Source organism: Danio aesculapii, chromosome 5, assembly GCF_903798145.1.
Source record: "Danio aesculapii chromosome 5, fDanAes4.1, whole genome shotgun sequence".
Lineage (NCBI taxonomy): Eukaryota > Metazoa > Chordata > Actinopteri > Cypriniformes > Danionidae > Danio > Danio aesculapii.
Window position 1 is genome coordinate 25284890 of NC_079439.1, and position 26934 is coordinate 25311823.

A 26934-nucleotide genomic window follows, 5' to 3' on the forward strand; every position below is an offset into this window, starting at 1 on the left:
TGCATACAATCTTGAACATCAAAAGAACTATATAGCTGTGATTAGTGTACTAGTAAACACTCATGAATTTGCTGTAAAAAATGGACACTCACATTAAATAGAAAACACACATAAAGACACAGCAGCACACAGACATTCATATTTGCTTCAACTTTCACCAACCATTAAGCTTTAGAGCAAATGCACACTGAATATATAGCGCCATCATCAAGAAATCAGACTTGAACGTCAAACTTCCGCCATTCTCTGTTATGTTTTTGATTCGAACACCAGTTTTGTTTGAAATAGTGATGTAAATTATAAACTGGACTGGCCTTTTTACTCAACAGGTTCTTTTGGGGATTTTTTTCCTCAATGCAAACATGCTGTCTTTATGATATAGGGTTGTCTGGGCGCTTTCCATGTGTACGCTATGTATTTTACAGTGCTGTGTAGGGATTTTATGTGGGTTTTGTACTGGTTCATGTAAAATGAACTCATGCCCAATGTTGTGTTTCATTAAAAAAAACACTGAGGCCTAAATTTCAAATAATAGTTCACCCAAAAATGACAAACTGCTTTTTGCCTTACACACATTCAGGTCATCTGAGATTTAGTGGATTTTGTCTTCAGTAGAACAACAAAGAATATCTTTAGCTGACACTGTGGTCCTTATTGTTTTATATAATGCAAATAAATAGACAAAATGTGAATAAAAGCTTGCTTGTCAAACTGTTGCGAACATGCTCACAACCATTAGGCTGTCCATTAACAATAATAATGATAGAAATAATTCTTTTTAATAGTTTAGTTTATGGCACAGACTGATTGTTTTACTTAATACGACATTGGTTTATCATCAGGAGCCACAGGTACTAATTTCGCTTTGCCCGTATTTCATTTTACCATAATTTAAGCAAAAAAATCTTCTTTATTGTTCTAAAATGCCCATCTTGGATGCCTTTAGGGTAAGTAAAATAACAGCACATGTTACTTTTGGGGAGAATCTTGGGAGTCTTTAAAAAAACAGAGAGCCTTTAAAAGTAAAATTAGCCAATAAAACATTGAAATTCCTTTGTAATTCAGTGATCAAGAGCAAACTGATTACTTCAACAAGGCACTGTACATTCAGATTACGTTTAGCAGCATGTGAATCAGCCAGCAAAACAAGTACAGAACATTTATACACATAAAAGCAGCCTCCTCTTGTCTCCCCTTATCTTGCCATCACTTGATCTAAAAACTCTTTATCAGCTATTACAACATAGCATCTCTTTTTTTTGTCATCTAAATCCTGGGTCACATTTGGATATGGAGGCTATTACCCCATTTAACCCCCCAAAAAACGCTCAAGCAGGAACCAGGGAAGGAGAGCAGGCTGGTTTTGAGTTTTTGGGACAGAGGAATGGTGTCGGTCTGAAGGGACAGGAGGGAAAAGGAGATGAGAAGAGGCCAGCGAGGGTTTTTCGTACCGTTGCCTGATTCGATGGCAGCAGGCGAGGGGGCAGCGAGGTCATGGGGGAGGAGAGGAGGCGGGGCATTCTCCCATTCACCTGCGCAACAGCGTCATGGCAGAGCACAGCAGAAACAGCACAGCGTTATGGACAGACTGGCTGACCATTGGTGAAGTGTGTGTGTTTTTGGGCTGGTGGGTGTATGCACTTAAGCGCAAACACACACAGACCTGAACACTTTCACCACATCCTCTGGCGCTCTCTAAGCACAGCAGCCAGACAGAAGAGCAGGGCTGATCTAACACACTCTCACTTTTTCATCTTTTAGAAATTTTTCACATGCACACACTGCAATCAAAATAAAAAATATAGTACTTTTATTAAGCATTCGTACTTAATTTCCAAGGGAAAAAAAGGCAGTAGCAATTAGGATTAAATAAAATCACCACAAAATCAAAATAGTTCTTTTTTTTGTCATTGTGCACTCAAATTTTTAATTCAGTCTTTAATCAAATATATTTCTCTCATGCAACAACATCTCTTATTCCCAGATGACCTGCTTACTAGTTTTACTAGTACTAGAATTAACTAGAAGTTTATTCACTCAATATTTACATCCCAGTAGAGAGGAAAATAATATCACAACTTCGATTCTATATGAAACAATTCCTATGTCACCTATAACATTCTTACCCATAAACTATTGTTGATTTGTTTCTTCGATTACTCCTTCGATTACTACATTTGTAGGCCGCTTTGCATAATAGCATCTGTCAAATGACTTTGAGCTTTGATTACATAAGCATTCTTACACATACTTGGCCCATAGCCAAGGGTGGTTTGGGTGGTTCGAAAAACCCACCCCTCACATGAGCTCACCCCCTATACATGAGCTCATTTGTCCTATTTTGACTGCTATGCAATCATAAATAGTGAAAATAATCCAACGAAGAAGGCTTTAAGACCAAGCGGAATCCTGGTGTGACTTCAGTTAATCAGTTTTGGTCAATGCAAACAATTATTTTTCAAGAGTCCAACATCCAGCTGTGCAAGAAAACATCTGTCACAAGAGAAGACATCTTTCACCACTGTATTGTTTTTAAATAAAGAAAACATTTTACAAGTAAATTTTATTCTAAATCTTGGACCTTATTCTTAAAAGAAAACATGACCAATAAAAAAGTGTGAAGCACTTTTACAAGAGAGGCTAGAAAAATTGTGATGTTCTAAATTAGTATTATTAGTGTTATTATTATTATTATCATTATTATTATTATTATTATTATTATTATTATTATTATTATTATTATTATTATTATTATTAGTGCTGGACAGTTTGTTATAACAAATTACAATAGACCCCAGTTTTTAATTAAAAAAAAAAAATTTCTAATGATGAAATACATTTGTTTTTTAAAACATTTACATTTGTCACATTTCTTTATTCTAAATACTTAGAAAATATTTTTGGTACATCAAAAAGTGTGGTTATGATGACCATCCGATAAGCTAATCCATCTAAAAATAGTGTTTAAAATGTAACCTTAATGCAGAATTTAAATCCCATAGTTAAATAAAAAATGAGGCGAGTAACTGCAAAAAGGTTCAGTTTTTGAGAAAAAGAACCTGCTCTTTCACCAGGCTGTCTACGGGCCTGATATAGCCACTTTAAAGTCTGCATGAATTAGTGGCAGTAACTGTTTTAGTTTATTTTTCGTATTGTGATGCATTTCCTAAAGAGATGGATTATTAAGTAGGAATCGGTGGGTGTGGCTTGTTTTTTTCTACTGCGAGCTGATTGGATGTAGTAAAGCAGGCGTTTCATTCAAAAAGTTTTGGAAAATGGTTTCTGGAGAGTTATTACAACCTAACAGACATCTCCTCCTTACTATTTCTGTTTGTTGTCATAGCGCTGTCAAAACTGACAGTTGGAAGGGCGTGGTTAAGTATGTTAATCACACCCAATGCCTCAGACAGACGAAATCTGAGAATTTACTAACAACAGAAAGAGCATTTACAGATTCAATTTTAGATTACAAGGGCAAATAATTTTTTTGTCTGAATAACATGCACAGATGAATTGTTCACCACAAAACTAGCAACGTGAGCTATCAAAATAAATATGGTTAGTTTTGATGTCATGTGTACTTAAAGTCTAAGATTAATTATTCAGACATTACTGTGGAAATTTTAAAATTGTAAAAAATATTGAAAATAAACTTTCCTTAACTTGAAACCAATTGTACAATTTACAAATGGCTTAAGAAATATTACACAAACACACTCTTTGTCCATCTGAACATCCCTAGCTTCTTAAATGATTACATCTAAGGGTCTGAATCAATAACCAATTTCTTAACCAGTTCATTTACTTGAATCTAAATCAAGCCAACAGGACGGAAGCGCAGGACAGGAAAGTGCTGATTCACTCCAGCCTGCCTGTCCTTCCTCTCTGATGAGCTGAATTATGAAACCTGAGCTCAAGTAACGCTGTGTCCTAAGCCCCGATGAAAATCATACAAATTGCAAGTACACTTATGCTGCAGCAGCACAACAGCTTCTTAGCATTCACTGCTTTGTGGAACTACAAATTACCTTTTAGTTCGTAATGCACATTTATTTTGAAGCCAATAATGATGTATTTCACTATTATGTCAAAGAGAAAAAATATATAAGCATAAATTCAATTTCAATTCATTTTTTTAGAAAAATGCTTTTTCACGAAGGGTCTTAGACTGTTAAAATCCGCCATTTTGTGAAACACAGGAGTTCCTTCCTTCCATTCTCACTCCATCACTCCTGACTGCTTATTCAACCTCCAAGTGTCTATTTTCTTCATCCAGTGTGATGTGTGCATTAAACTCACCTTGAGTGGGGCCATTGGGACCCCAAACCCAGCGTTTATTCCTGTTCTCCAGCTGCAGGCTCCGCTCCAGTGATCTCCTCATTAGAGCCTCCAGACGCTCCTGCGTGTGCCGTTCCAGCACAGGAAACACCAGACATTATTTTACCACTGGATATTTACACCAACAACAGCAGTGCTAACATTCTGGGTGCAGATATAGGCATTAATAGAAGAATACACTACCCATAATTCAGTATGATCATTCAAAATATTGGAGTCAATATGATTTTTTTATTTTTAATTAAGAGCTGGGATACATTACACTGTAAAAAATGGCCGTGATTTCAACGGTAAAAAACTGTAAAAATGCTACAGTAAAAATCCGTAACCTGGTTAACAGTATGTTTCCTTAATATACACGGCGAATAACAGTAAATTGACTTTCCCAGAATTCCCTGCATGGCACATCACTTTTTATGCTTTTTGTTGACATTACCATGGATCTTTTTATTTTTTTACCCATCAGTTATATACATTAGAGATTTACATTACATCTACTGTTGATAAACAATGACATTTCATGACTTTAATTTTATGCGTGTTACCATACTGGTGTTTAGAAGCTGTGTGAATGACACTGAGCACCTTCTATACTCTGATACACTTTTCTGCTTGTAGGAAAAGTTGTTAGTGATGAGCAATGGTTCATTATGTAACTTTCTCATCACCACCTGCATATGGCTGTGTTAACGTGTCTAACTGTGTAACAAAAGACGTGTAGATGTTGGTAATTCAAAATACAGTCTTATTACCTCTATAAATTAATGAAATACAGTAGTTTACAGTAAAAATGAAAAATTACTTTTACGGTTTGTACCGTATTTTTAACAGTAAAATACTGGCAACCACAGCTGCCTTTTTTTTACCGTAAATTTTACGGATTATTTTTTTACAGTGTACAGGGATGGGAAAGATACGTTGCACACGTTACGTCAGACAGACGTTGAATTTTGGTTACTTTCTAATGCAACCTAAAAAAAAACAATTATCAACGTCTAATGGTGTTATAACTTGACGTTGTGTGGATGTTACCAATATGACATCTATTAGATGTTGGATTTTGGTTGCCAGACCTGATGAAGACATTTGACATCAATATGACCGTGGTTTAAGATGTTGGCTCAATGTTGTTTTTTCGTCACTTTCCAACAAAACTTAAAATCAGCCAAAAATATCACTGTCATTTCACATTGTTACTAGACATCAAAATAACAGTCTTTAGATGCTGCCAACCTAAATCTAATCTAATATTAAAGTCTTACGACGTTGTGTGTCTGATGGGAAGCTTTCTATTTCAAATTTATGCAATTTTTATTTTTCTATTTATCAAATAATCCTGAGAAAAGATTTACCAAAAGGTATTATGTAGCACAACGTTGATATTATAATAATACTTGTTACATCAGCATATTAGAGTGATTTCTGAATGATCATGTGACACTGAAGGCTGGGGTAATGGATGCTAAAAAGAATCTGGAGCTTTTAATCATAATAATATTCAACAGATATACTGCTTTAGCAATCTTTTGGCCAAATAGATGAAGACTTAGTGAGCATGAGGGGTTCTTTCAACATAAAAAAAATAAAGTTTCAACCCCAAGCCACAGAACTGTAATGTCATCCCACATCACAGACTCGGGTACCACAGCCTCACTCTCAAATCTCCATCATTATTTTCAAGGCATTCCATGACTAGAACTTTCCTCTCCTTTCTTTTTGATAGAAAGCAAGTTTTAGCCATTGCGGTGTGCAAGAATGATCATCAATAATAACTTTGTAAATGTTCAAATGATATGTGAGCTGACAAAATCAATTATGTCATTCATTTTGCAAAGATATAGACAAACATGTCTTACAATCACAGCATGATATAACCTGAATGTAAAATGTATCTTTGCATGTTTTTTTTTTTAAAGATATTCATTCATTCATTCATTCATTCATTCATTTTCCTTCGTCTTAGTCGCTTTATCCGTGGTCACCACAGTGGAATGAAATGGCAACTTATCCAGCATACGTTTTACACAGCGGATGTCCTTCCAGCTGCAACCCAGTACTGGGAAACCCCCATACAGTCTCACATTCAAACACACACACTTCGGCAAATCATGTCGCCCTATTTAGAAATATGCTATAGTCATTTTAGATCAATTTTATACTTATACAAATTCCTAGCCAAAATATGTTTGTTTTTTAATTTCACCAACAAAAAAAGTAGCAAAGAAAGCCAGAACAGAATTTATGTGAATTTCAAATCAACACTTGTAGTTTGTTCCGAAATTAATTTAATTTTGAACAAAGTGAGCAGCCAATGACTCAATGATCCATTTATTAAGTCACTTGCTTCATTTATGAATGAATCAGCCATTTTCAACTAAACATTTGAATCAATAATTTAACAAAACTCACAAAAGAACTTACAAAAACTCATTTCAACAGGGACCTGCTGCAACATACCATCAGTTATGTGCAAACCACCCAAAAAACACAATAAAAATAATGTTTCTTTATTGTTATCGAAGAATTATTTCGAATAAATTATTTTGTCAATATCGCACAGCCCTATTTAGCATCTCCTTCGCGGTTCAACTTGTGTTTGTATCTATGAAAATGTTTCCAGCAACATTTGCTGAGTCTATCATCACCTCCTCCGCATGCCACCTTGTTCCTCTTTCTTTCTTCGCCAATTCCATTTAGGATCAGCCTTTCCAAAATGAACATAGTCTTGAAAGCTGACAGTGCGGCAGATGAAGGCCGCGTTTGACAAGAATAATGAATCCACAGCTCAGCAAGAGACAAGGATTAAAATAAACACTGATCTGATCTGGCCAAAATCCCTCTGATTGGAGAAGTATCACAAGCTACTGACGGACGGCACCCAGTAAACACTCACAGGCTCATAACAGATAAATGAGTGTGTAAGAATAGTGTCTGCCCTGTGGGAGGGTGATATTACATGGCCAGGCTGGAATTCATTGCCATAGATACAGTGCATGTCATTTCACACAACATAAAAAGTCGTGATTCTTTTTTTCTCTTTAAATTCAGATGGTTTCATATGGCAGCATATGAATTTACTGATAATACAGGACTAAATTTATTCACAATACAGGCCTTTATTCTGCTTGAGCTACTAGAGATTAATCACAACGGATGTTTGGAATTAATAGCAAGGCTGAACAAACATCTAAGTGCGTCCTGACATCTGGCATATCAGTGCCATTTGAGAAAACAGCATTTGAAAAGTCAAGGGAAGAACAGTACATTCATTCTGTGACTTACTCAAATCAAAAGAAAGATATCATTTGGATTCTTTGACTCTTTGTTTGGACACTGAGCACTAGGAGATTTGGATCCGACTTGGATAGTTTGTCTATTGAGTGAGGCAAGCTATTGGGAATGGACTTGGATTGAGATATAATGCATTTTTTACTTGATGTATAATGAATTTTATGTCTTTGCTTCCTCCACGTTGTATTGTAATCTCAATAGTTTCATTGTGTCTATGCCCCCCTGTTCATACCCAACCCATAACCCTCTTTCTACCTTGCATTAACTCTCATAAAAGTGTTTATACAGTTGAAGTCAGAATTATTAGCCCCCCTGTTTATTTTTTTCCCCAATTTCTGTTTAACTGCGAGAAGGTTTTTTCAACATATTTCTAAACATAATAGTTTTAATAACTCATTTCTAATAACTGATTTATTTTATCTTTGCCATGATGACTGTAAATAATATTTGACTAGATATTTTTCAAGACACTTCTATACAGCTTAAAGTGACATTTAAAGGCTTAATTGGGTTAATTTGGTTAACTAGGCAGGTTAGGGTAATTAGGCAAGTTATTGTATAATGATGGTTTGTTCTGTTGACTATAAAAATATAGCTTAAAGGGGCTAATAATTTTGACCTTAAAATGGATTTTTAAAAATTTTAAACTGCTTTAATTCTAGCCGAAATAAAACAAATAAGACTTTCTACAGAAGAAAAAATATTATCAGACATACTGTGAAAATTTCTTTGCTCTGTTAAACATAATTTGGGAAATATTTAAAAATCTAAATAAAAAATCAAAGGGGGGCTAATAATTCTGACTTTAACTGTACATATTTGTATACATTTATATTATTTATATACTTGTTATTTGCCATATACTCATTGGCATTGGCTCTGTATTGTACTTTGCACAATAAAGTTGTAATCTGATGTAATCTAACTGGGATTGAGATTTCTGACCTTCTCCTCCTCCAGCTGCTGTCTCCTCTTCTCCTCCACGGCTGCTCTGCGAAGCTCCTCCTTCTGCCTCTGCTCCTCCAGCCGCTTCCATCGCTCTTCAACAGTCTTCTCATACTGCAGTTGTGCCCGTCTCTCCTTCTCCTTTATAGCTTGCTCCCGTGCGGCTGAGGGAGAGTGAGACAAACTGTTGACTTCATTTTGGCTTGTTATGGAATACCACCAACAAACTCATCATCAGTACTGTAGGTGTGTCCCGAATTGTGTACTTATGTACAATTCTGCACCAATATCGTAAAAAGCAAGGTGGCCGAGAGAGCTTAATGTGCTGCAATTTAAGAAAACACGCAATTACAAAAAAACACCAGCAAATTAATACAAATTTCTTCATCCGTTTGACAGCACATATGCAGCAATTCCTCACAACTCATACACATTAATAAAGCATGCTGCATTTTCTCACAACACAAACAATTTACTAAAACGCGCTGCTTTTTCTCACGACACAAAAAGAACAGAACACGACGGACCCAAAAAGGTGAGCCAAAAACATGACAGACGCCGCTGTGCTGTGACTATTGCTCACTGAAGTTGTAGATAATCTTCGAAAGGTTAGTTTTTTGTTTGTTTATTTTAATATCCCGATTCCCTTGTCTTTAGTATATATTAGCCTAAATCACCATAACCTAAATAGCCGGGCTGTCACGTTTTAGGGTCTCCTTGTAACTTTTTCATTGTATTCCAAACTGTTTGAGAGTGTTGTGAGAAAATGCAGCGCGTTTTTGTAAAATGTTTGCGTTGAAAGAAAATGCAGCGCATTTTAATAATTTGTTTGTGTTTGTTACGAACGCTTTTTTTTTTTTTTCCAAAAAAGTTAATCCATCAAGGGAACGCAACATTAAGAGGACACATGAATCAAGCTGTCTAAACTAGTAAATTTATTACAACAAAACAATCAAACAAATCATGTGTCACAACTAAGCAGGAATAAATAAAGAATCAAAACTCATGTTCTACAACAAATATAGAACACTAGACTAACAACCAAACAAATAACAAAGCATAATAAAGTAAGACTTAAGGAAAAAAGACAGGAAATTAAAGTAAAATAAATAAAGCTTGATGGCTAGCAGGGAATTCTCCCCTCTCTGCTCAACGTAGGTCCATATTTATAGCCAATTTGTAAATAGCGTGACTCGCCGCAGGTGTGCAAAGGTGGACCAGACTCTAGGAAACAAACAGTGAGTGCACAAGCACAAGCAGGCAACAGCCGTAACAGTGTTGTGTAAAAAATGCAGCATGTTTTTTTTAAAATGTGTTTGTGACGAGTTGCAGCATGTGTGCTGTCAAACAGATGAAGATCTTTTCATAATTTGCTGGCATTTTTTGAAACTGCACATGTTTTCTTATTTGCAGCACGTTAAGCTCTCCGGTCCACTGTAAAATAGTCCATTCACACTGATGAAAATAAAAATGCACTCCCAGCATGCACCTTGATGTTAAAACGACATCAGAAATCATGTCAAAAGTGCAAAACGATTTGATACCTTGACATCCATTTGACATCCACGAACTGATGCCCCTTTGACCACCAAAATAACCACACACAAAGTATTGTAATGGAAGAAAACTTTTATTCATCTTAAAGCCTCAATTCCAAATTTACACTGAATTTTGTATCTCTACAATGCATGTAATCTATCTTGATGTCAAAATGACATCAATCTCACATCTAAAATTGGAGTCATAAAAAATAATGAAACATTTGATGTGTTTTTGACGCTGATGTTAGATAGCAATTTGATTTTGACTTTAATCGACTTAATCGACTTTAAATCCATTTGCATTTTGGTGTGTTTTTATTGTTTTTTATGTTATTTTGACATCAAGGTGTCTGCTGGGTTATTCAACAAAAAAAAGAAAAGTGTTATTTTGAACACTTCATGCACTCAACGTTTTCAGCATTGCTCTCATAGCGAAAGGGGAGGAGCTATCAGACGCTAAAGTATGATCACTTTATTAATTACAGATTGTGCAAGCAAAATTCTCCAATGCATATGATTATGTATGAATGCAATTGTACTCATGAAAGATACTATTTGTTAGTTTAGTAATTTATTTCACTAATTTAGCAACTGTTAAATGTTGTCTTGGAAACAGTTTGAATTTAGTAAAAAAAAATCATGACAGTATATTTTGAAGAACAAAATGACCATCCATTTGCATTTACATTTGACTGAAGCTCAGTGTAGCCAGATATAGTGGACTTTTTCAGCCCAATAGCTGTCCAAAACCTGGCCAAAAGCACAGAATAACGGCTAAAATATTAGATTATTATTTTACTTAATTTTAATTGATTGATTGATGCCATTTTTTACCCGCACCATTGTTTTTCTGTCTTTTTTGCAGAGTAAAATATACAGTAAAAATATTTCTTGATAAATTGTACATTTCCTTTTGTGCCAGATAGATACTTGCAGAACTTGTAAGGTCATCAAAAGCATGTATCGAGAACATGTTCCGTTCACACATTAGTTTTGGCCACTACTATACACCAAAACTAATGTGTTTACTTTAAGTAAAAAGTTCTCTTGATAACCTTTGTACTGTACTGCATATAACGCAATGTAAGTTGCATTGAATAAAAAGCATAGATTAATACAAAATTTGGATACTAAATTTTAGAATCACAATATGAGTCACTCTGATTTCATTATACCCACACATACAGGAACAGCAACACTTACCCAAACTTTTCTCCCTCTCCTCTCGTCTCTCTTTGGCAAGTCTCATCCTGTCATCGGTCTTCAAATATCCTTCCAAATCTTTGACAGAGAAACGCAGAAACATAAACAAAAGAAAATAGAAGCTTTATCTTTTTAGACATCTTCTATGTCTATGCTGTCAAACAAATAATCAGATGAGATGGAAGACGTCCACTCAACACCGTCAGAAAAGGTGGGACTTACGTTGTTTACCTGCTTGCGTTGCGTTGGTATTGGCTGGATGGCGTGATGGTGATGCATGTCCATTGGTCTGAGTTTTCTTTTCTGTGACAGTGGGTGGAGTCAGGGCATCCGCTTTAGATAGTACGAAGATGAAGAATAAGAATAAAGAAAAGTCTGTCAGTCAGTAAAATTTAAAGTTCAGTTGTCAACATTTCTTATTAATTCATTATTAATTAAAACCTTGGGTTAACATCCTTATTTGCATATTTTTGTAATGTCAGTGTCATTAACTGAACAGCCTGTTAATGTAAAACCTTTTCAGAACAATCATTTCAGACTACAAAGGTAAGAATAAACAAGCAGTCACTATAATTGGAGTGTTTTCTTAAGCATATTTCTGCTCAAACTTTTCTGCTAAAAAGCGTCTTGATTCTGTTGTTGTGTATTCCAGAACAGCGTTTGTATGGTGTTTGAGAGAGTTAAAACATACCACAAGTTAACAGAATGTATGCAAATAGAAAAACACTAACAAACTGAGAAAACATCTCCATCAGTTTTCAAATTGTCATAACACATGTATATAGAAAGCCCGGCTGCTTCCTGTTTAGATTTAGCAATGTTGTCAGACATTTTTTAAAAGGTGAACATTTTATTTTAACGTCCTTATCATACAGTTGCTTGTTTGTGTACTTTTAACCTTGATAATCTGACAAATTGCAAAATTTGCCTTAAAAAACGTAATTTTAATGCCACGTTAGCAAGGGTTACTCTGAGAACAACTGTAAGTTGGAGAACAAGCACATCAGATTACTCTAGTACAAAAAAACTCACCTCTCAGAAAACTGTTAGATCACAGACAACACTGCTGACTCTAAAAAAGAAGCAGTTGGGTTTGTTCATTCATTCATTCATTCATTTTTTTTGTCAGCTTAGTTCCTTTATTACCCAGGAGTTGCCAAAGCAGAATGAGCCGCCAACTTATCCAGCATATGTTGTATGCAACGGATGCCCTTCCAGCCGCAACCCAACACTGGGAAACACCCATACACACTCTTTCACACACATACACTATGGCCAATTTAGCTTGTTCAATTCACCTGTACGACATGTCTTTGAGGGAAATCCGAGCACCCAGAGGAAACCCACATGAACACGGGGAGAACATGCTCTCCTCTGGTTTGTAATGTAATGTCTTGATACTTAAGGCTGTTGATGCCGTCATCCACTCTGCAGATCTCTCTCACGCCCCCATACTGAATGTAACCCCAATTTTTTTTCCTTCACCAAACTTGACTGATTTCTATGAGAATCTTGGGTCTATGTTGGTTCCAATAGGCCTTCTTCAGTATTTGTGATGATTGGGGTGCAGTTCAACAGAGGATTCATCAGAAAAACCTTCTGTCACTTTTCCAAATGATCAACTAGAAGTCAAGTTATTGTTTATCCTACAACTGAGATCGACGACAAGAGTTTTTTTCAGGTAGTGTACAACAAAACCACCAAGGATAAGTGCATTCACTAAAAATACAATTGATTGACATCGTAATATTCATAAATGTGAAGTTAAATGAAGATGCAGTGCGTAATTTCTGCACCATGCTAACAGCACTGAATCAAAATAAAAACACTGATTATTGAATATCCGAACTGTTTTCCGAACACATCTCCCACCACACACTTCACCTTTCATATTACTTACTCGGTTTTACTGAAGGGCTGCCTTGATTGTTTTTCTGGTGAGTTGGTGAGGCGTGACCATTACTCTGAGGCCTCTTTTCAGGAGTTAAAGGTGATGTCATTGCGTTAGTAGCTGCTGTGAAAAAGAGAGCGTGATAAAAATTGGTTCAAATGGCAAGCTTCAATGTTGAGGAGACCTTGACATACATAGCTGGCCTTATTAAACTGAGCTATTGTGTGATATATAGAAAAACACACACATAAAAGTATACAAAGAGAATTTTTTTACCTCAATTCATTGTTTGAGTCTAAGACTATAAAAACAGACAGCTGATTCATTTTGTAATGGATTAAAAGTATTAAATGTGGCCTATAGTTTCTTTTGCTTCACCAATACACCACATGCAAATACATTTCACAGATGCAAACGCTTAATACAGTCAGACATTATATCAATTATCCACAGGGGTTTTCACCCACTAGAACACATAAACACTCTCTGAAATAAACAATCCACTCGTGATCAATATATCAGACAGTTTAGTACTGAGCAAAATTGCATTTCGTGACTGGAAGGGTACAGTAGGTGCTGACAATAAACTATTCAATACCATGAAGCCTTTTAAATTTTCTCATTTATTTTCTAACTGACCAAGCATTGATAAATGCCTTGTGTCAGATATTGTTTTTAGTTTAGTTACAATCAGTTTCCGACCTATTTCTTTCCTCTCCATGACGTGTCCTTTAAATAAACTGCTCACTCATGATGGTGTCCTCTGTCTGCTCTCTTTCCTTTTGCTCCTCTCTCTCTATAGTTTCTCAGCTCAGTGAACAATAAATCAGAAATACAATTAAAATAAAGATACATTAAAATAAGCTGAATTCCATAGAGAGCCTACCATTTCAGTGTGTTTTGAACTAATCAACAGGCTGATAAAATTGATAACTGTTCAAATTCAATTCAGTTTAATCAGTATACATTTGGATTGCCTTATTTTTGGTGACAAGTCTTCTCCAATCAAGTCTCAATAACCTGGTGCACTGACCCAGTGGATAATCTATCCATATCTATGATAAAGCATTGTCTGCCTAAGGATGAATAGACTGCAATTTGGGTTTGTCCCCTTTTTCAGCAGCACAGGGAGTATTCCATAAATTTTTCCCATAAGGATTTAAAACAGGTCATTGTTAAAACGTTTAAGCTATGAACCAAACCAACCAACAAAGAGAATCATAATAACTGTACTCTAAAGCAAAGTACTAAAATGTGTGCTAAATAGCTTTGATAAAGGAAATACTTACAATTAAGTATTCATTCATTTAATCATTTTCTTTTCAGCTTAGTCTCTTTATTAATCCGGGGTCACCACAGCAGAATGAACCACCAACTTATCCAGTATATGTTTTACGCAGTGGATGCCCTTCCAGCCACAACCCAGTACTGGGAAAACAATTAAGCATTGTGAATTGCTATATCAGGGCAGCACAGTGGCGCAGTGGGTGGCACAATCGCCTCACAGCAAGAAGGTTGCTGGTTCGATTCCCGGCTGGGTCAGTTGGCATTTCTGTGTGGAGTTTGCATGTTCTCCCTTTGTTTGCAAGGTTTCCTCCAAGTGCTCCGGAGTCCAAAAACATATAGGGGATTTGGGTAAGCTAAAATTTCACATAGTATGTGTGAATGAGTGTGTATGGATGTTTCCCAGCGATGGGTTGCAGATGGAAGGGTAGCCGCAGTGTAAAACATGCTGGATAAGTTGGCGATTCATTCTGCTGTGGTGACCCCAGATTAATATGAATGAATGAATTGCTATTTCTTTCATAAAACAACAAAAAGCTGCCATGATTATATTTATTTTAGACACAATATCAACACAATGTTTTTATTCGGTTATTTTTTAACTCAGAGGAGTAAGAATCCAATGTATTAACCCTAATTTTCAAACGCACCAAATGAAAACATTTGTTATTGTGATTAATTATAATCAATATTTTTACAGACAATATTTTGGTATTGAATTGTATATTATCACTCCTTTATAGAAATAATAGTCTAAAAACATTTTATTCTATTAGAAATATGCTATTAAGTCAGTGCCAATAGCCTAGTGGTTAAGTGTGGCGACACATAGCACCATGGTGCTCACAGCGATCTAAGTTCAACTCCCGGCTTCAGGTCCTTTGCCGACCCTTCCCCTCTCTCTGCTCTACTTTCCTGTCTGTAACCTCCACTATCCTATCCAAATTAAAGGCGAAATACCCATGACAAATAATTATAAAAAAAAAGAAATCCAATTTAAAACAATTATTTCATTCACTCATCCATATTCTTTTCGGCTTAGGCCCTTTCTTAATCAAGGGTCGCCACAGCAGAATAAACCGCCAACTTATCCAGCATATGTTTTACACAATGGATGCTCTTCTAGCTGCAACCCAGTACTAGGAAACACCCATACACTCTCACATGCACACACATACTCTACGGCCAATTTAGCTTGTTCAATTCAGCTATAGAGAATGACTTTGGACTGTGGGGGAAACCAGAGCACCAGGTGGAAACCCACGCCAACACAGGCTGAACATACAAACTCCACACAGAAATGCCAACTGACTCAGCCAGAACTCGAACCAGTGATCTTCTTGCTGTGAGGCGACAGTGCTAACCACTGAGCCACCGTGTCACCCATGACAATATTTTTGTACTGAATTATATATTATCCCTCCTTTATAGAAATAATAGTCATATAATGTTCTATTCAATGAGAAATCTGCTATTAAACAATTGTTTCAATAAAACTCAATTACTACAAAAAGATTAATTCAGCAAAAGGATACAATCGATTACCAACCGCAGACCTGCCCCTCAGTTATTGTTAAACCTTTGAAGGGAGTTGAATCGATTTCCCTGTAGAAAATGAGCAGATAAACTAAAGCAGTGTTTCCCAACCCTGTTCCTGAAGGCACACCAACAGTACACGTTTTCAAGCTCTCCGTAATCCAACACACCTGAATCAACTCACCAGAACATTAGAAGAGACTCCAAAACCTGAAGTGAATGGGTGAGATAGGGGAGACATCCAAAATATGTTCTGTTGGTGTGCCTCCAGGAACAGGGTTGGGAAACACTGAACTAAAGTATTAAAACTACAGATTACTCTCTTGACCAATCAACATACATTAGATCACAAATGAAGCAAAATCATTTAAAGATGCAGGGGACATTCTACCAGAAACCTACATTATCTGTCCCTAAAATAAAAACAAACTCAGTAAATAAAAAGTATTTCATCCCAAAACCTTCTAAAATGGACTGATGGTTGATTTCTGAGTTCTTCTGTAAAGGAGTATGTCATTCATTTGGTTTGCAGATTTTTGTTCTTTATTAAAAACACTTTACAAATGTACAAACCCTGTCATTGTTCTTGTCCTCAGCCCAATTGAACCTACAGCTTTAATAGTTTTGTTATGCTAAAAACTGTAATTTAGAAGAAAAATACTTCAGAAATAACAAAGTTTAAGTCATTATCATTCACATCATCTCTCTAGTCTGAGAGGATGTGTTTTTGTTTGGTTTGTGATTGATGCTCTTGTCTAAAGTCTTTTGAGATCGCAATATCAATGTGTTTGTTTGTAAACTCAGCACACTGCCACTTCAGCTCTCAAAAAGTCTTTAATGTCACGTTTCGACCAACATGGTCTTCATCAGGTAGACCAGGTAGACTACATGAAGACCATGTTGGTCGAAACGTTGTGACATTAAAGACTTTTTGAGAGCTGAAGTGGCAGTGTGCTGAGTTTCTTTGGATCTTTTTCTACAAATCTTTGTTTTTGATCGAGCACCTGTCTTTGAGATTTTCTGATGTGCGCGCACTTTTGTTTTTTGTTTGTTTGTAAACTCCAACAGTTAACTGAAAACTTTTTGAGTAATACCTCAGAGAGGGGGTAAAAGTGAGCAATACAACACTCAGATTCATTTTTTTATTATTTCATTAGGTTCATGAGAGTGTACTGTTCCGTTTATGTTTAGTTAAGACGTTTGGTAAGTTGAAGATGTTTCTTTTCATTCATTTCTTTTGATTTTCAGTTTAGTTTCTTTAATGCAGTTAGTCTGTTTTGTTATATTTACAGTATTTCTTTGATTTAAGGACCTCTAACTTCCACATCTCCAACAGTTAAATGATCATTTATTTACTGTAAATGTTTTTCTTTCACTGCACAATATATCTTCACTGGTTTTCACTGAAAGTATGGGCAATAAATTATCATTTGCAATGTTATTTGGTTTTCAGTTGTTTCTTTCCCCATCCAATAGTCACACACATATTAAACTATTATATGCTATGTCAAAATACTCTTAGTTTAATATTAACAACTAAAAGGATGTAACATAATTGGGGGCTCTATTATCTTTAATTATAAAATTATTATAATTTAAACGTAATCCCAAAGTACGCTCTGCAGGCCAACGTAACAACTTGAAATTATAAATAAATTCTGCAAATAAATACTACAAATATGTCATACAAATAAATTGAAATTGTCCCCATGTTTCGCTCAGTGCTGTCACATTTGCATTAAATTTAACATTTGCAGTTAACATTTGCAATACACGTTTAAAACTATGACTCAAAGGAAGTGACATCATTTGACGGAGAAGCTGACAGTGATCAAGGATGCTTTCTATTATTGAATTGTATGATTTTATGCTTGTTTTTGTATGATTATTTGAGGACGACAAGCTTAAAGGTGAGGTCCTGTCACAATTTTTACAAGTGAAAATGTATGCTTTTGGTAGAATGTCCCTGTAGGTACTGATATGATGTTGTCAATGAAAAATACTTAGCAACTAATCACAATCTAGATTATCTTTCCACGCCTACATGGATAATAGTAAGATTGGTATAATAAAGTAGAAGCATGTTTTTTCTATACAATTATTCATTCATTTTCTTTATAGCTTAGGCCTTTTATTAATCAGGGGTTGCCACAGCGGAATGAACCGCCAACTTATCCAGCATATGTTTTACGCAGCGGATGCCCCCTAGTCCAAAGACGTGTGGTAAACGAGTGGGGGAGACTAGAGCACCCATGCGAACATGGGGAGAACATGCAAACTCCACACAGAAATGCCAACTGACCCAGCTGAGGCTCGAACCAGCGACTTTCTTGCTGTGAGGAGACAGCGCTCGCAACCGCACCACCTCTATACAATTATTTCTCTACTAAACAATTCACAAGTGTTCCTCAAAATGTCACCGAGTGCAGTATTTAGGTTTGGTTCAAACACAATAGTAGCCTATAGAGGCAGCAGGAGAGAGACAGTTCTGCGGATGCTGCTTATATATCACACACTCACACACAAACACACTAAATCAAAGGAGCTCCTGAGCCGGATGTAGCTCTCCATCGATTTCCCATTAAATTAATTTGGCAAATGGACGTGGTTTAGTCTTAACGGCTCTAATCTCATCGGAGTTTTGACTTCACAGTGTTGGGCGGTGTTCAACCCGTCAACTTTCGAGAACCTCCAAGAAAACACAACGCAGAACAAGAAATAATGAGCTTGCTCCATCTGACGAGGATAAACAAACAAACAAACAATAAACAGCACGCAGTTGCGGCAGACGAGCACAACTTGAAAAAGTAAAAGGCAATAAATGAGAGAGCGACTAAGATGCAGCAAGGCCCGTTGCGATGTAAACTCGCAATAAATCACGGATTGAACCGCTGTGTCTGCGGGATTAAGCGTGAAGCTCCTCAGAATGAAAGCATCTCATCTGGGAGCGTCAATCATTGTTCTCCATCGTCCCACTCTATCTAGTGTGCATCGTAAGCATATAAACACACGAGCATGTAGGCAAGTCATTGTTCCTCTCACCCAGTACACTCATGCTAACAAAGCGTCGCAGGTACATTTACTGAATTATTGACGGAATACGGTTACCTTTGCGCTCACCTGTCGTTGAAGTGTTGACGTGGTTCTCCGCCATCTTCGAAACCGAAACCTCCGGCTCTTCCAACCGCAATGTCACTGAGAGACGCAGCGAAACCGCTACCCCCCAAATAAATTCAAGCCAAGAGAAACAGCATAGCCAGCTCCTCCTGGACTACTGCTGCGCTGCTGGGACCCGATCCGCTTTCCACAGCCTCAGCACAACGAGCTCTCTGCCGCTATCGCAGATTGTTAGGTTTGCGGGGTTGAATCGATTACGAGAGGAAAGTAACGTCAAGTTAGTCTCGCCCGGTGGATAGGGGTGTTCTGTTCCAGCCGTCCGGTACAGAGAATGTGCTAAACGCAGTAGCAGTTGTGGGGAGTCTGGTGAGAGAGGCTGGACAGCGCAGTAGTGCTGAAACACTGTGAGTGACGTCACCCACAGCAGAGATTTCTCCGTTTCTAGCTGTTTATGGGAATAATAAAAACAATAGGCAAATGCTGCAATCTAAACACACAATATCCACTAGAGGAAAATCTTATTGGAATGCAAAAATTATTGATATTAACTTGTCAATCCCCTTTATATCTTGCCTTCTAAATAAGGTTAAAGAAGAGCATTTTAAAATTCTTCACAAAATACCTTTAGCAGCTTTATCTAAATTCATGGCTGTTGACAATACTTGCACATTTTGTAATATACAAGAGGAAGACATCTTTTCAATAACTGTGATGTCTCTGTTAAATCTAATCTCTTCAGTACATTGAGAAAGCTTCCTTTTGTGCAAGTAAAATAAATGTTATAACATATATTTATTATTTACTCCCAAAAGGCACCTCTACCTAAAATTGTATAATTTATTGGAATAGAATAGTTAGAAAATAGTTATTATGGAAGGTTATTTGGACCTTGCTATTAAAATACCTATTGGTAAACTGAAAAGTGAGCTTTCAATTTTTTACAAGGATTCTACAGAGTAAATAATTTTCTTATTAAATAAAAATAACTACAGTGTTCAGCATAATTAAGTACAGCCCATTTTGAAAATAATTATTGTTATCCATTTCTCAGAGAATAAAGGCAATGTATTTTGCTGCATTTGAACAAAACAGATTTAACATATATATTTATTAAAATAATATTTTAGTCACCAAACAAATTTAAAAATTGAAAGATAATACCATTAAATTCAAGCAAAATATTGCAAAAAAAAGAAAAAAAAAATACAACCAACTAAATTTTTACTTTTTTTTTTTTTTTTTTGCTTTTCTTGATTTTTTCTCTTTTTAAAATTTGTAATTAATATTTTTCTATAATATATAAATTTGGGTGTACTAGTTTTCATAAGTTCCATTATCATAAGTTATTTTGTTAGATGAGCTCCAATCCAATGTATTTGCACAAATATATTGTTTAGCTTCCTTTTAAAAATATGAATTTAAGAGAGATTTCTGAGGGGTGTACTTGTACATGCTTAGCACTGTATGTTTATTTAAACTGTTCTTTTTGTAAAATGGGATCTGGAATTTTATTTTGACATTGCTCACTTCATTAAAAAAAAACAATGAAGTAGATTTGTGATTGATACCATTGATCCCAATTTTGTGTTTATAACATGTTTTATTTGATTTTATTATCTCCTTAAATAAAAAATAAATAAATAAATAAAAAATAAAAAGTATTACATTATTAATTTAAGTTTTATGTACTATTTTTCTATCCATAATTGGTCTAAGTATAAAATTCTTTCATTTTAGTTCTTGAAAAAGAAGTTCAAATGTATGTATGTCAATTTTTTGTTGCAATAAAAAATGTATTTGTGTAATCTATTATTTTTATTTATTAATATATTTACATATTTATATATTACCCAATACCTGCTTTTAAGTTAATTTTTCTTTGTGTAAATTTTTGTACATTTTTCTTAGTGTAGATTTAACTATATCTTGTGGTTCCTTTTTTATTTTCCCACTTCTTAAAATTACAAGTCTATTATTTGCATATTCAGCAAGAATATGTTAACCAACAGGCTTTCGACTTCTGCTGGCAATAAAACACGACATACATTTGTGTTGGAACTTTAAACCAATTTAAATGTAAAAAAGGCTTAAAAATGCACAAAAAAGTCAAAAGAAAGTGTTATATGACCAACGGATGAGCCAAACACTGAATCACAGACAGTCAGCCTACAGTACATCTAGGAGTGAAGTCTGATGTTAATGCTCGCTCTCCGAGTGCACAAAGCTAGCGCTGTGGAGACGGCCGAACGCTCCATGTGATCTGGATGAAACGTGGCAGTCCAATAGAGCCAGAGGGCCAGCAGGACTGAGGACAGTAATGAGTCCAAATCAAATGGGTCGACAGACTCCGCTCACAAAGCGCAGAAAGGGAGTACGGCAGCAGAAACAAGTCAAAACAATTTTCCAGCGAGTTTGGGAACCCAATATAACCCCTATTTTTCAGGACTAATAGTATTTTAAGAAATCTATAAACATGACGCACAGACACATCTACGTGTTGTAGTAGGCGACACTGCAATTGAACCCGCTTTCTGACCACTAGTGGACAAATTGTGTTACTGCCACATTTGCATACAAGAGAAACAAAACATAGAAATATATATTTTTTTATTTCATTCTCATCAGAAATTATCGTATATGCCATGAGGAAGACCATTAACTACTTAAAATATAATAAAGAAAAAAGCAAATATACAAGAAATAAAAGTTCAACCCAAACGCAAAAGGTTTGACTTTTCTGTAAATTCTGGATTTCTCTATTTTAAATCCCACCTCATACAGTGGAATATAATATAAATACTTTAAAAGGATAACAAAAAAAATGCAGTCTATTTTGAGTGGCTGTCAGTAAATGGGAGATGTATGTGTTCGTCAGATTATGCAGGGAAGAAATGAAAAGCAATGAGCCTCTGGAGTGTTTCTCTAAAGGAGCCTGCAGTGCGATGTGAGGCATCCGTTATGCCCGAGTTGCAGTTTTTTCCCCAAACAAGGATGTGTTTTTCCTCTGAGTGTAAACAATATAACCCACCAGCTGTCCTGAGTTAGATCTGTAGGAGAGGGGGCAGAAACAAACACATCAAGTATAGGTTTACTTAAACACTTTAGCATGTTGTTTCCGCAATGCTTGAGAGAGATCTGTTACAGTTATGTGCAGATAAACAACCCAAAGGGAACCTCTAAAGCAGTCAGACACAGTTTAATTACAGTTTTATACTTAATAGAACCAAGACAAAACATAATATTTGCATCTACAAGACAGTTCAAGAGAACAAACAAACATTCATTTTATCAAATCAATAACAGTATAATTATGAAATGAATACGACTATTTATATTTACTCATTTTCATATTTTTTTCACTTAACATCAACAACATTTAATGCTGCATCTGTCATGATAAACGTAATCCTGAACTTACGTCATCAATGTCATCATCGTTTTCTCCAATATCATCAAACAGGATCTCATCGTCATCTCCAGGTCCAAATGTGTCTGTTTCATTGATTTTAGCTGCAGGAAATACACAAAGAAATCAACCACTAGCCTTGTTTTTACACTAGCTATGTTTCAAACCACCTATTTTTATGCACAGTTTGGATATGCAAATTTCCCATTGATGGGTTGCAACAAGAAGGGCATCTGCTGCGTAAAACATTTGATGGATAGGTTGCCGGTTCATTCCGCTGTGGCGACCCCAGATTAATAAAGGGACTAAGCTGAATAGTAAATGAATTAATGGATATGCGAATAAAAAAAACGGTTGATGGAAACGTCAAGATGCACTTAAAAGGCAAATGAAAAACATATGCGCACAACTGTGTAGGATAAGCTTCTTACTCGATGAGAAAAGATACGCATAAACTACGATGAAAACACTTTTACCGAACAAATTCCAGTATGCTCATTAAAAAAAAGTCATGTGATTTTGTTATAATAGATCATGTGATGATAAATATGTGTGCGAATGGATAAACCAGCAGGCTGACCTAATTATAAAACATCCTAAACATCCAGTCATTCTAAAATCACCTCATCCATTTCAGTATTATTGTTATTATACTATTAAACACCTCCAGAGCTGTCAAGAGCATCTGTGCTCCGTGTCTCACGCCTTCAAATGCCACCACATGTTCATTGCATGTCAGCCTACTGTCTTCTGAGGCTAAAGTAATTTATTAAATAGTGACGATTTTATTCTCTGACTCGTTGAACGTAAACGATGCTTTATTCGCACATCTTTTATGCGATTTTACTGTTTTGCACAAATTTATTTCTCATCTTTGGATGGAAACATAGCTAGTGTCATCCTACAGCACAGAAAACGTGTTGATGACACAATTGTGAGTGTATTGGTACAATGACACTGTCATAAAACGAATAAACAGAAGTCAGAAAGCATGATGAAAGCCAGTCTGAGACTCACCGTGTTCTGGAAGCTCTCCGTAGGCTTTAAGACTGCGGGCTTCATCTGCATTGTACTTTAAAATGACATCTGCCTTGACATCCTGCAAATACCAATTGAAAATTTCAACAACAAAAAAAACAAACAAACATGTAATTCTATTTTTAAACACATTGATTTTTTTAAATATAAAAACCTACCTGGTAATCTCTAAGACCAACAAGGATTATATCAGATGTGTTGATCCAGACCTAAATGAGATCAACAATTTGTTTAATACTTGGCACAATCATAAAACAAGGCTTTTGACCACAAAAGTACTCATGGAGCTGCACCAAAATCTCTTTATCTCTGGAAACGAACCATTTAGGGCCATAAAATAAATACTCTAAACTGGTAAAAACAATATCTAAAATGATCTTTAATACTTCTTGGGTTACAAATAAGCAAACTTTGATACAAAATACATACAATGTGCTTTTTGAACGGTCACCACTGGCACACAATACCACAAAGATTGCCAAGTAAAAATAATCTACTAGCAGAGCAATCTCTGTGTAAAAATAACAATGGTGCTTGTTAAAATTACCCTCCTGTAATTTGGCACCAATTCTGTGATTTGTACTCCCTCTGCAAAACCTATTAAATAAATATTCATATACATATATAAATATTCATCCTCTATGACAATTGATTTTGTGTCTTTCATCTATTTTCTTTCAGTTTAAAATATTATCAAAACCTAAAGTCTGAGCCAGAGAACTGACACAAGATATAGAGGAAAAAAAACATCAGTGTGCGGCTGTGTGCACATCTATGAAAATCTTAAAAAAGCAGGCGCATGATCAAGTCAAACATTTTTGGACTTTCTCTAATGACACACAACATCATAATACAAATATGACAGTCTTTCATATCCATAACAATGTCATCATTAACTTCATCACACCTTTTTGCGGAGCTTCCCTCGGATGTGGCAGAGCCGTTTGACCCCATCAAAGCACATGGCCTCGAGCCGTCCATTTCCCAGCATCTTTATCACCTGAGCATATTCTAGCACAAGACATGGGGAATTGTTGGAGGACTGAAATACGTGAATATGTGAAAATACGCGAGTATGTGAAATAATAGTGCTGTTTACAGTAGATTGTTCTCTATTCTATTTGTCACATGATTCTTCAGTTAAAGTGACGAATCAGCACTCAGAAAACATTTAAGTTTATTGTTAATGTGATTAACCCATTTTTAAAGGAATATTCAATTATATAAATCATCATTTGTTTTTCCAGGAATATTTGATGAAATAGCTATTTTGTGAAAACTTCAGATCTGCAGATCAGGATTTAGAAACAGCCAAGAAAAATTATGCAGAATAGAAAAAAATTATTTATTAGCCTATATATACACATTAGTGAATTTAAAAGTTAAAATGCCACATGATATGTACTTACCCTGGCCATCCTCCTTGAAAACCAGCTCTCTCTTTTCTGACTCGTTCTCGTTCTTACCACGTCTCCGATTCTTACCTCCTTTACCTGAAGAGAACAAACAGAGATTCTGAATAATTTAGTAGTTCATACTTCATAACAATAAGATAAAGTATTGGGTTTTGGTCTACTGCCTAAATTCTCTTTCTCATCCTTGTTAACACCAGTCAACAAAATCACTCAAAGACATTATCTGTAAAAGCTTTTAGACATTACTGTAATTCTATGACACAACATCATGTAATTATACATAATTAAAAATACTGGTAAACTCAGAAAACAATCAAATTCTTAATAATAACAACAATACGTTGTGCAGTGGTCTGTTTTTTCTCTTGTATCATATAAACTACAAACACATTTTAAAACTAATTTGTCAGAATATTTCTTTCCTGTTAATAGTAAATTACATAAAATATATTTGTTCATTTCAGTTAATTCCAACCTTTTGTAAGAAGTAAATAATGCCACTTTTTTTAAATACGACATTTTTATAAAAAATTACTACATTTTTTCATTCAATATTACAATACAAATTATATTACATTGATATATATATATATATATATATATATATATATATATATATATATATATATATATATATATATATATATATATATATATATATAAACACATATATAAGTATATCTAACACTTTAAAATCTCATTTGCATATGCACAATACTGCGTTTATAAAGCTATTTTCAAAGCCTTTTCAACATACTGACAGTTCATAAAACCAAAAATATCATTTACTAAAACACAGGGTGATACGAGTGACAAATAATTATAACATGTTGTTCAGTTACATCATAGAATCCATTTATAACTTGCAAATACTATTAAAATCCTTATAGAATAAACAAATAATGCCATTTTTCGCAAATAACATTATCAAAGTAAACGACGTTATCCCGTGCAGAAGGGCTGGCTGTTTTTAAACATCTCATTTCAGTCATTGACTAAAAACAAGTTGACTAAGCAAAAACAAGGAGCAACAGAACAGAGAGACAGTAAACTGTGTGGTTGTGCTCTTATCACTGGCGCTCAACTAGTGGCTTTTCTCGGACAGGCAGCGAGTAACGTTACCGTACTTGGGTCAGCGCATGTGAGGAGAGTCTGACTCGCGCTGGTCACGTTGCAGCCAGAGAAAGCTAAGCTAAATCCAGCCCCAATAACAGTGAGTAAAACGTTAATAAAACGGTGAGCATTTTCCCTACCTTTATTCTTTGGCATGTTCGGATTACAGGCACTGCAGTTTCTGCTCACTAATGTCCAAAAGTCGAGTCGCTGAATTGAGAAATATAACTTTCAAATGAGAGGCTGTCAAATGACTTGCCTCTGCTTTCTGAGCACTTCCCGCAATAATCTGCGCCTGCGCAAAACGATTTACTATCCAGAATAAACTTTATTTATAATATTACAAGACACATTTTAATAGGGTCTCTGCACCAACTTTTAATTTCAGTCAGCCAGCCGTAGGGCTACCGGTGAATTGCCATCCCATACGCAATCGCTGTTTAAGGTCTGATTTCTTTACAGAAAACAGCGATCTTCACTGTCTGGATAAGATACGATATTAAGTGGGTATTAGATCAAACAAGAAGCACTGCATTAAATTATATTTTTCTGCGCCATGTCCATAAAATATGGAAATTAATTTTACCCCAGCATTTTCAATGGAACTTCTGCACTAGCATGCAGCTAATTACGGCACCTGTGTTTTCAATGGTCTTTCGTCCCTTTTTGCACTTTAACAAACAAATGGCTCCTTAAATCTTTTTAACTTCTTATATTTTAATTACTTATTATAAACATCTACGCTGTAAAAGGAACCGTATAAAATTGAAAATAGTCACATAAAGCTTTCGCCGGAAGTTCATCATTGGCTGAAAA

The 26934-nt window shown here is 35.5% G+C and overlaps 2 protein-coding genes across 4 annotated transcripts in view; both read right to left on the bottom strand.

The window, feature by feature from the left end:
- map7d2a (MAP7 domain containing 2a) overlaps nt 1–19523 on the bottom strand; it is a 38575-nt gene extending 19052 nt beyond the window's left edge. Inside the window, exons 1-7 of one of the 3 annotated variants that reach the window (XM_056457697.1) lie at nt 19150–19523; nt 13219–13332; nt 11550–11651; nt 11319–11396; nt 8575–8738; nt 4300–4399; nt 1452–1532 (exon numbers count right to left, since the gene is read on the bottom strand). In XM_056457697.1, the coding sequence (XP_056313672.1) occupies nt 1452–1532; nt 4300–4399; nt 8575–8738; nt 11319–11396; nt 11550–11651; nt 13219–13332; nt 19150–19183 (673 nt within the window). In that variant the 5' untranslated portion in view covers nt 19184–19523. Of the gene's footprint in view, nt 1–1451; nt 1533–4299; nt 4400–8574; nt 8739–11318; nt 11397–11540; nt 11652–13218; nt 13333–19149 lie in introns of all 3 variants that reach the window. The other 2 variants (XM_056457698.1, XM_056457699.1) reach the window with 2 other exon arrangements.
- Nucleotides 19524–21738: 2215 nt separating this feature from the next.
- On the bottom strand, nt 21739–26420 carry eif1axa (eukaryotic translation initiation factor 1A X-linked a). The gene is made up of 7 exons (XM_056457702.1): nt 26259–26420; nt 25000–25083; nt 24498–24601; nt 23749–23799; nt 23570–23651; nt 22565–22656; nt 21739–22193 (listed from the first exon to the last, which is right to left on the bottom strand). The coding sequence occupies exons 1-7, from the start codon at nt 26272–26274 to the stop codon at nt 22188–22190; spliced, it is 435 nt and encodes a 144-aa protein (XP_056313677.1). The 5' UTR covers nt 26275–26420; the 3' UTR covers nt 21739–22187.
- Nucleotides 26421–26934: the final 514 nt, after the last annotated feature.

What these genes read in the sequence shown, in the direction of transcription:
- eif1axa (XM_056457702.1), bottom strand. An exon ending in TTGGTCTTAGAGATTACCAG is followed by an intron (nt 23,652 to 23,748) that starts GTAGGTTTTTAT and finishes TGGTATTTGCAG; the next exon opens with GATGTCAAGGCAGATGTCAT. An exon ending in CGGAGAGCTTCCAGAACACG is followed by an intron (nt 22,657 to 23,569) that starts GTGAGTCTCAGA and finishes TATTTCCTGCAG; the next exon opens with CTAAAATCAATGAAACAGAC.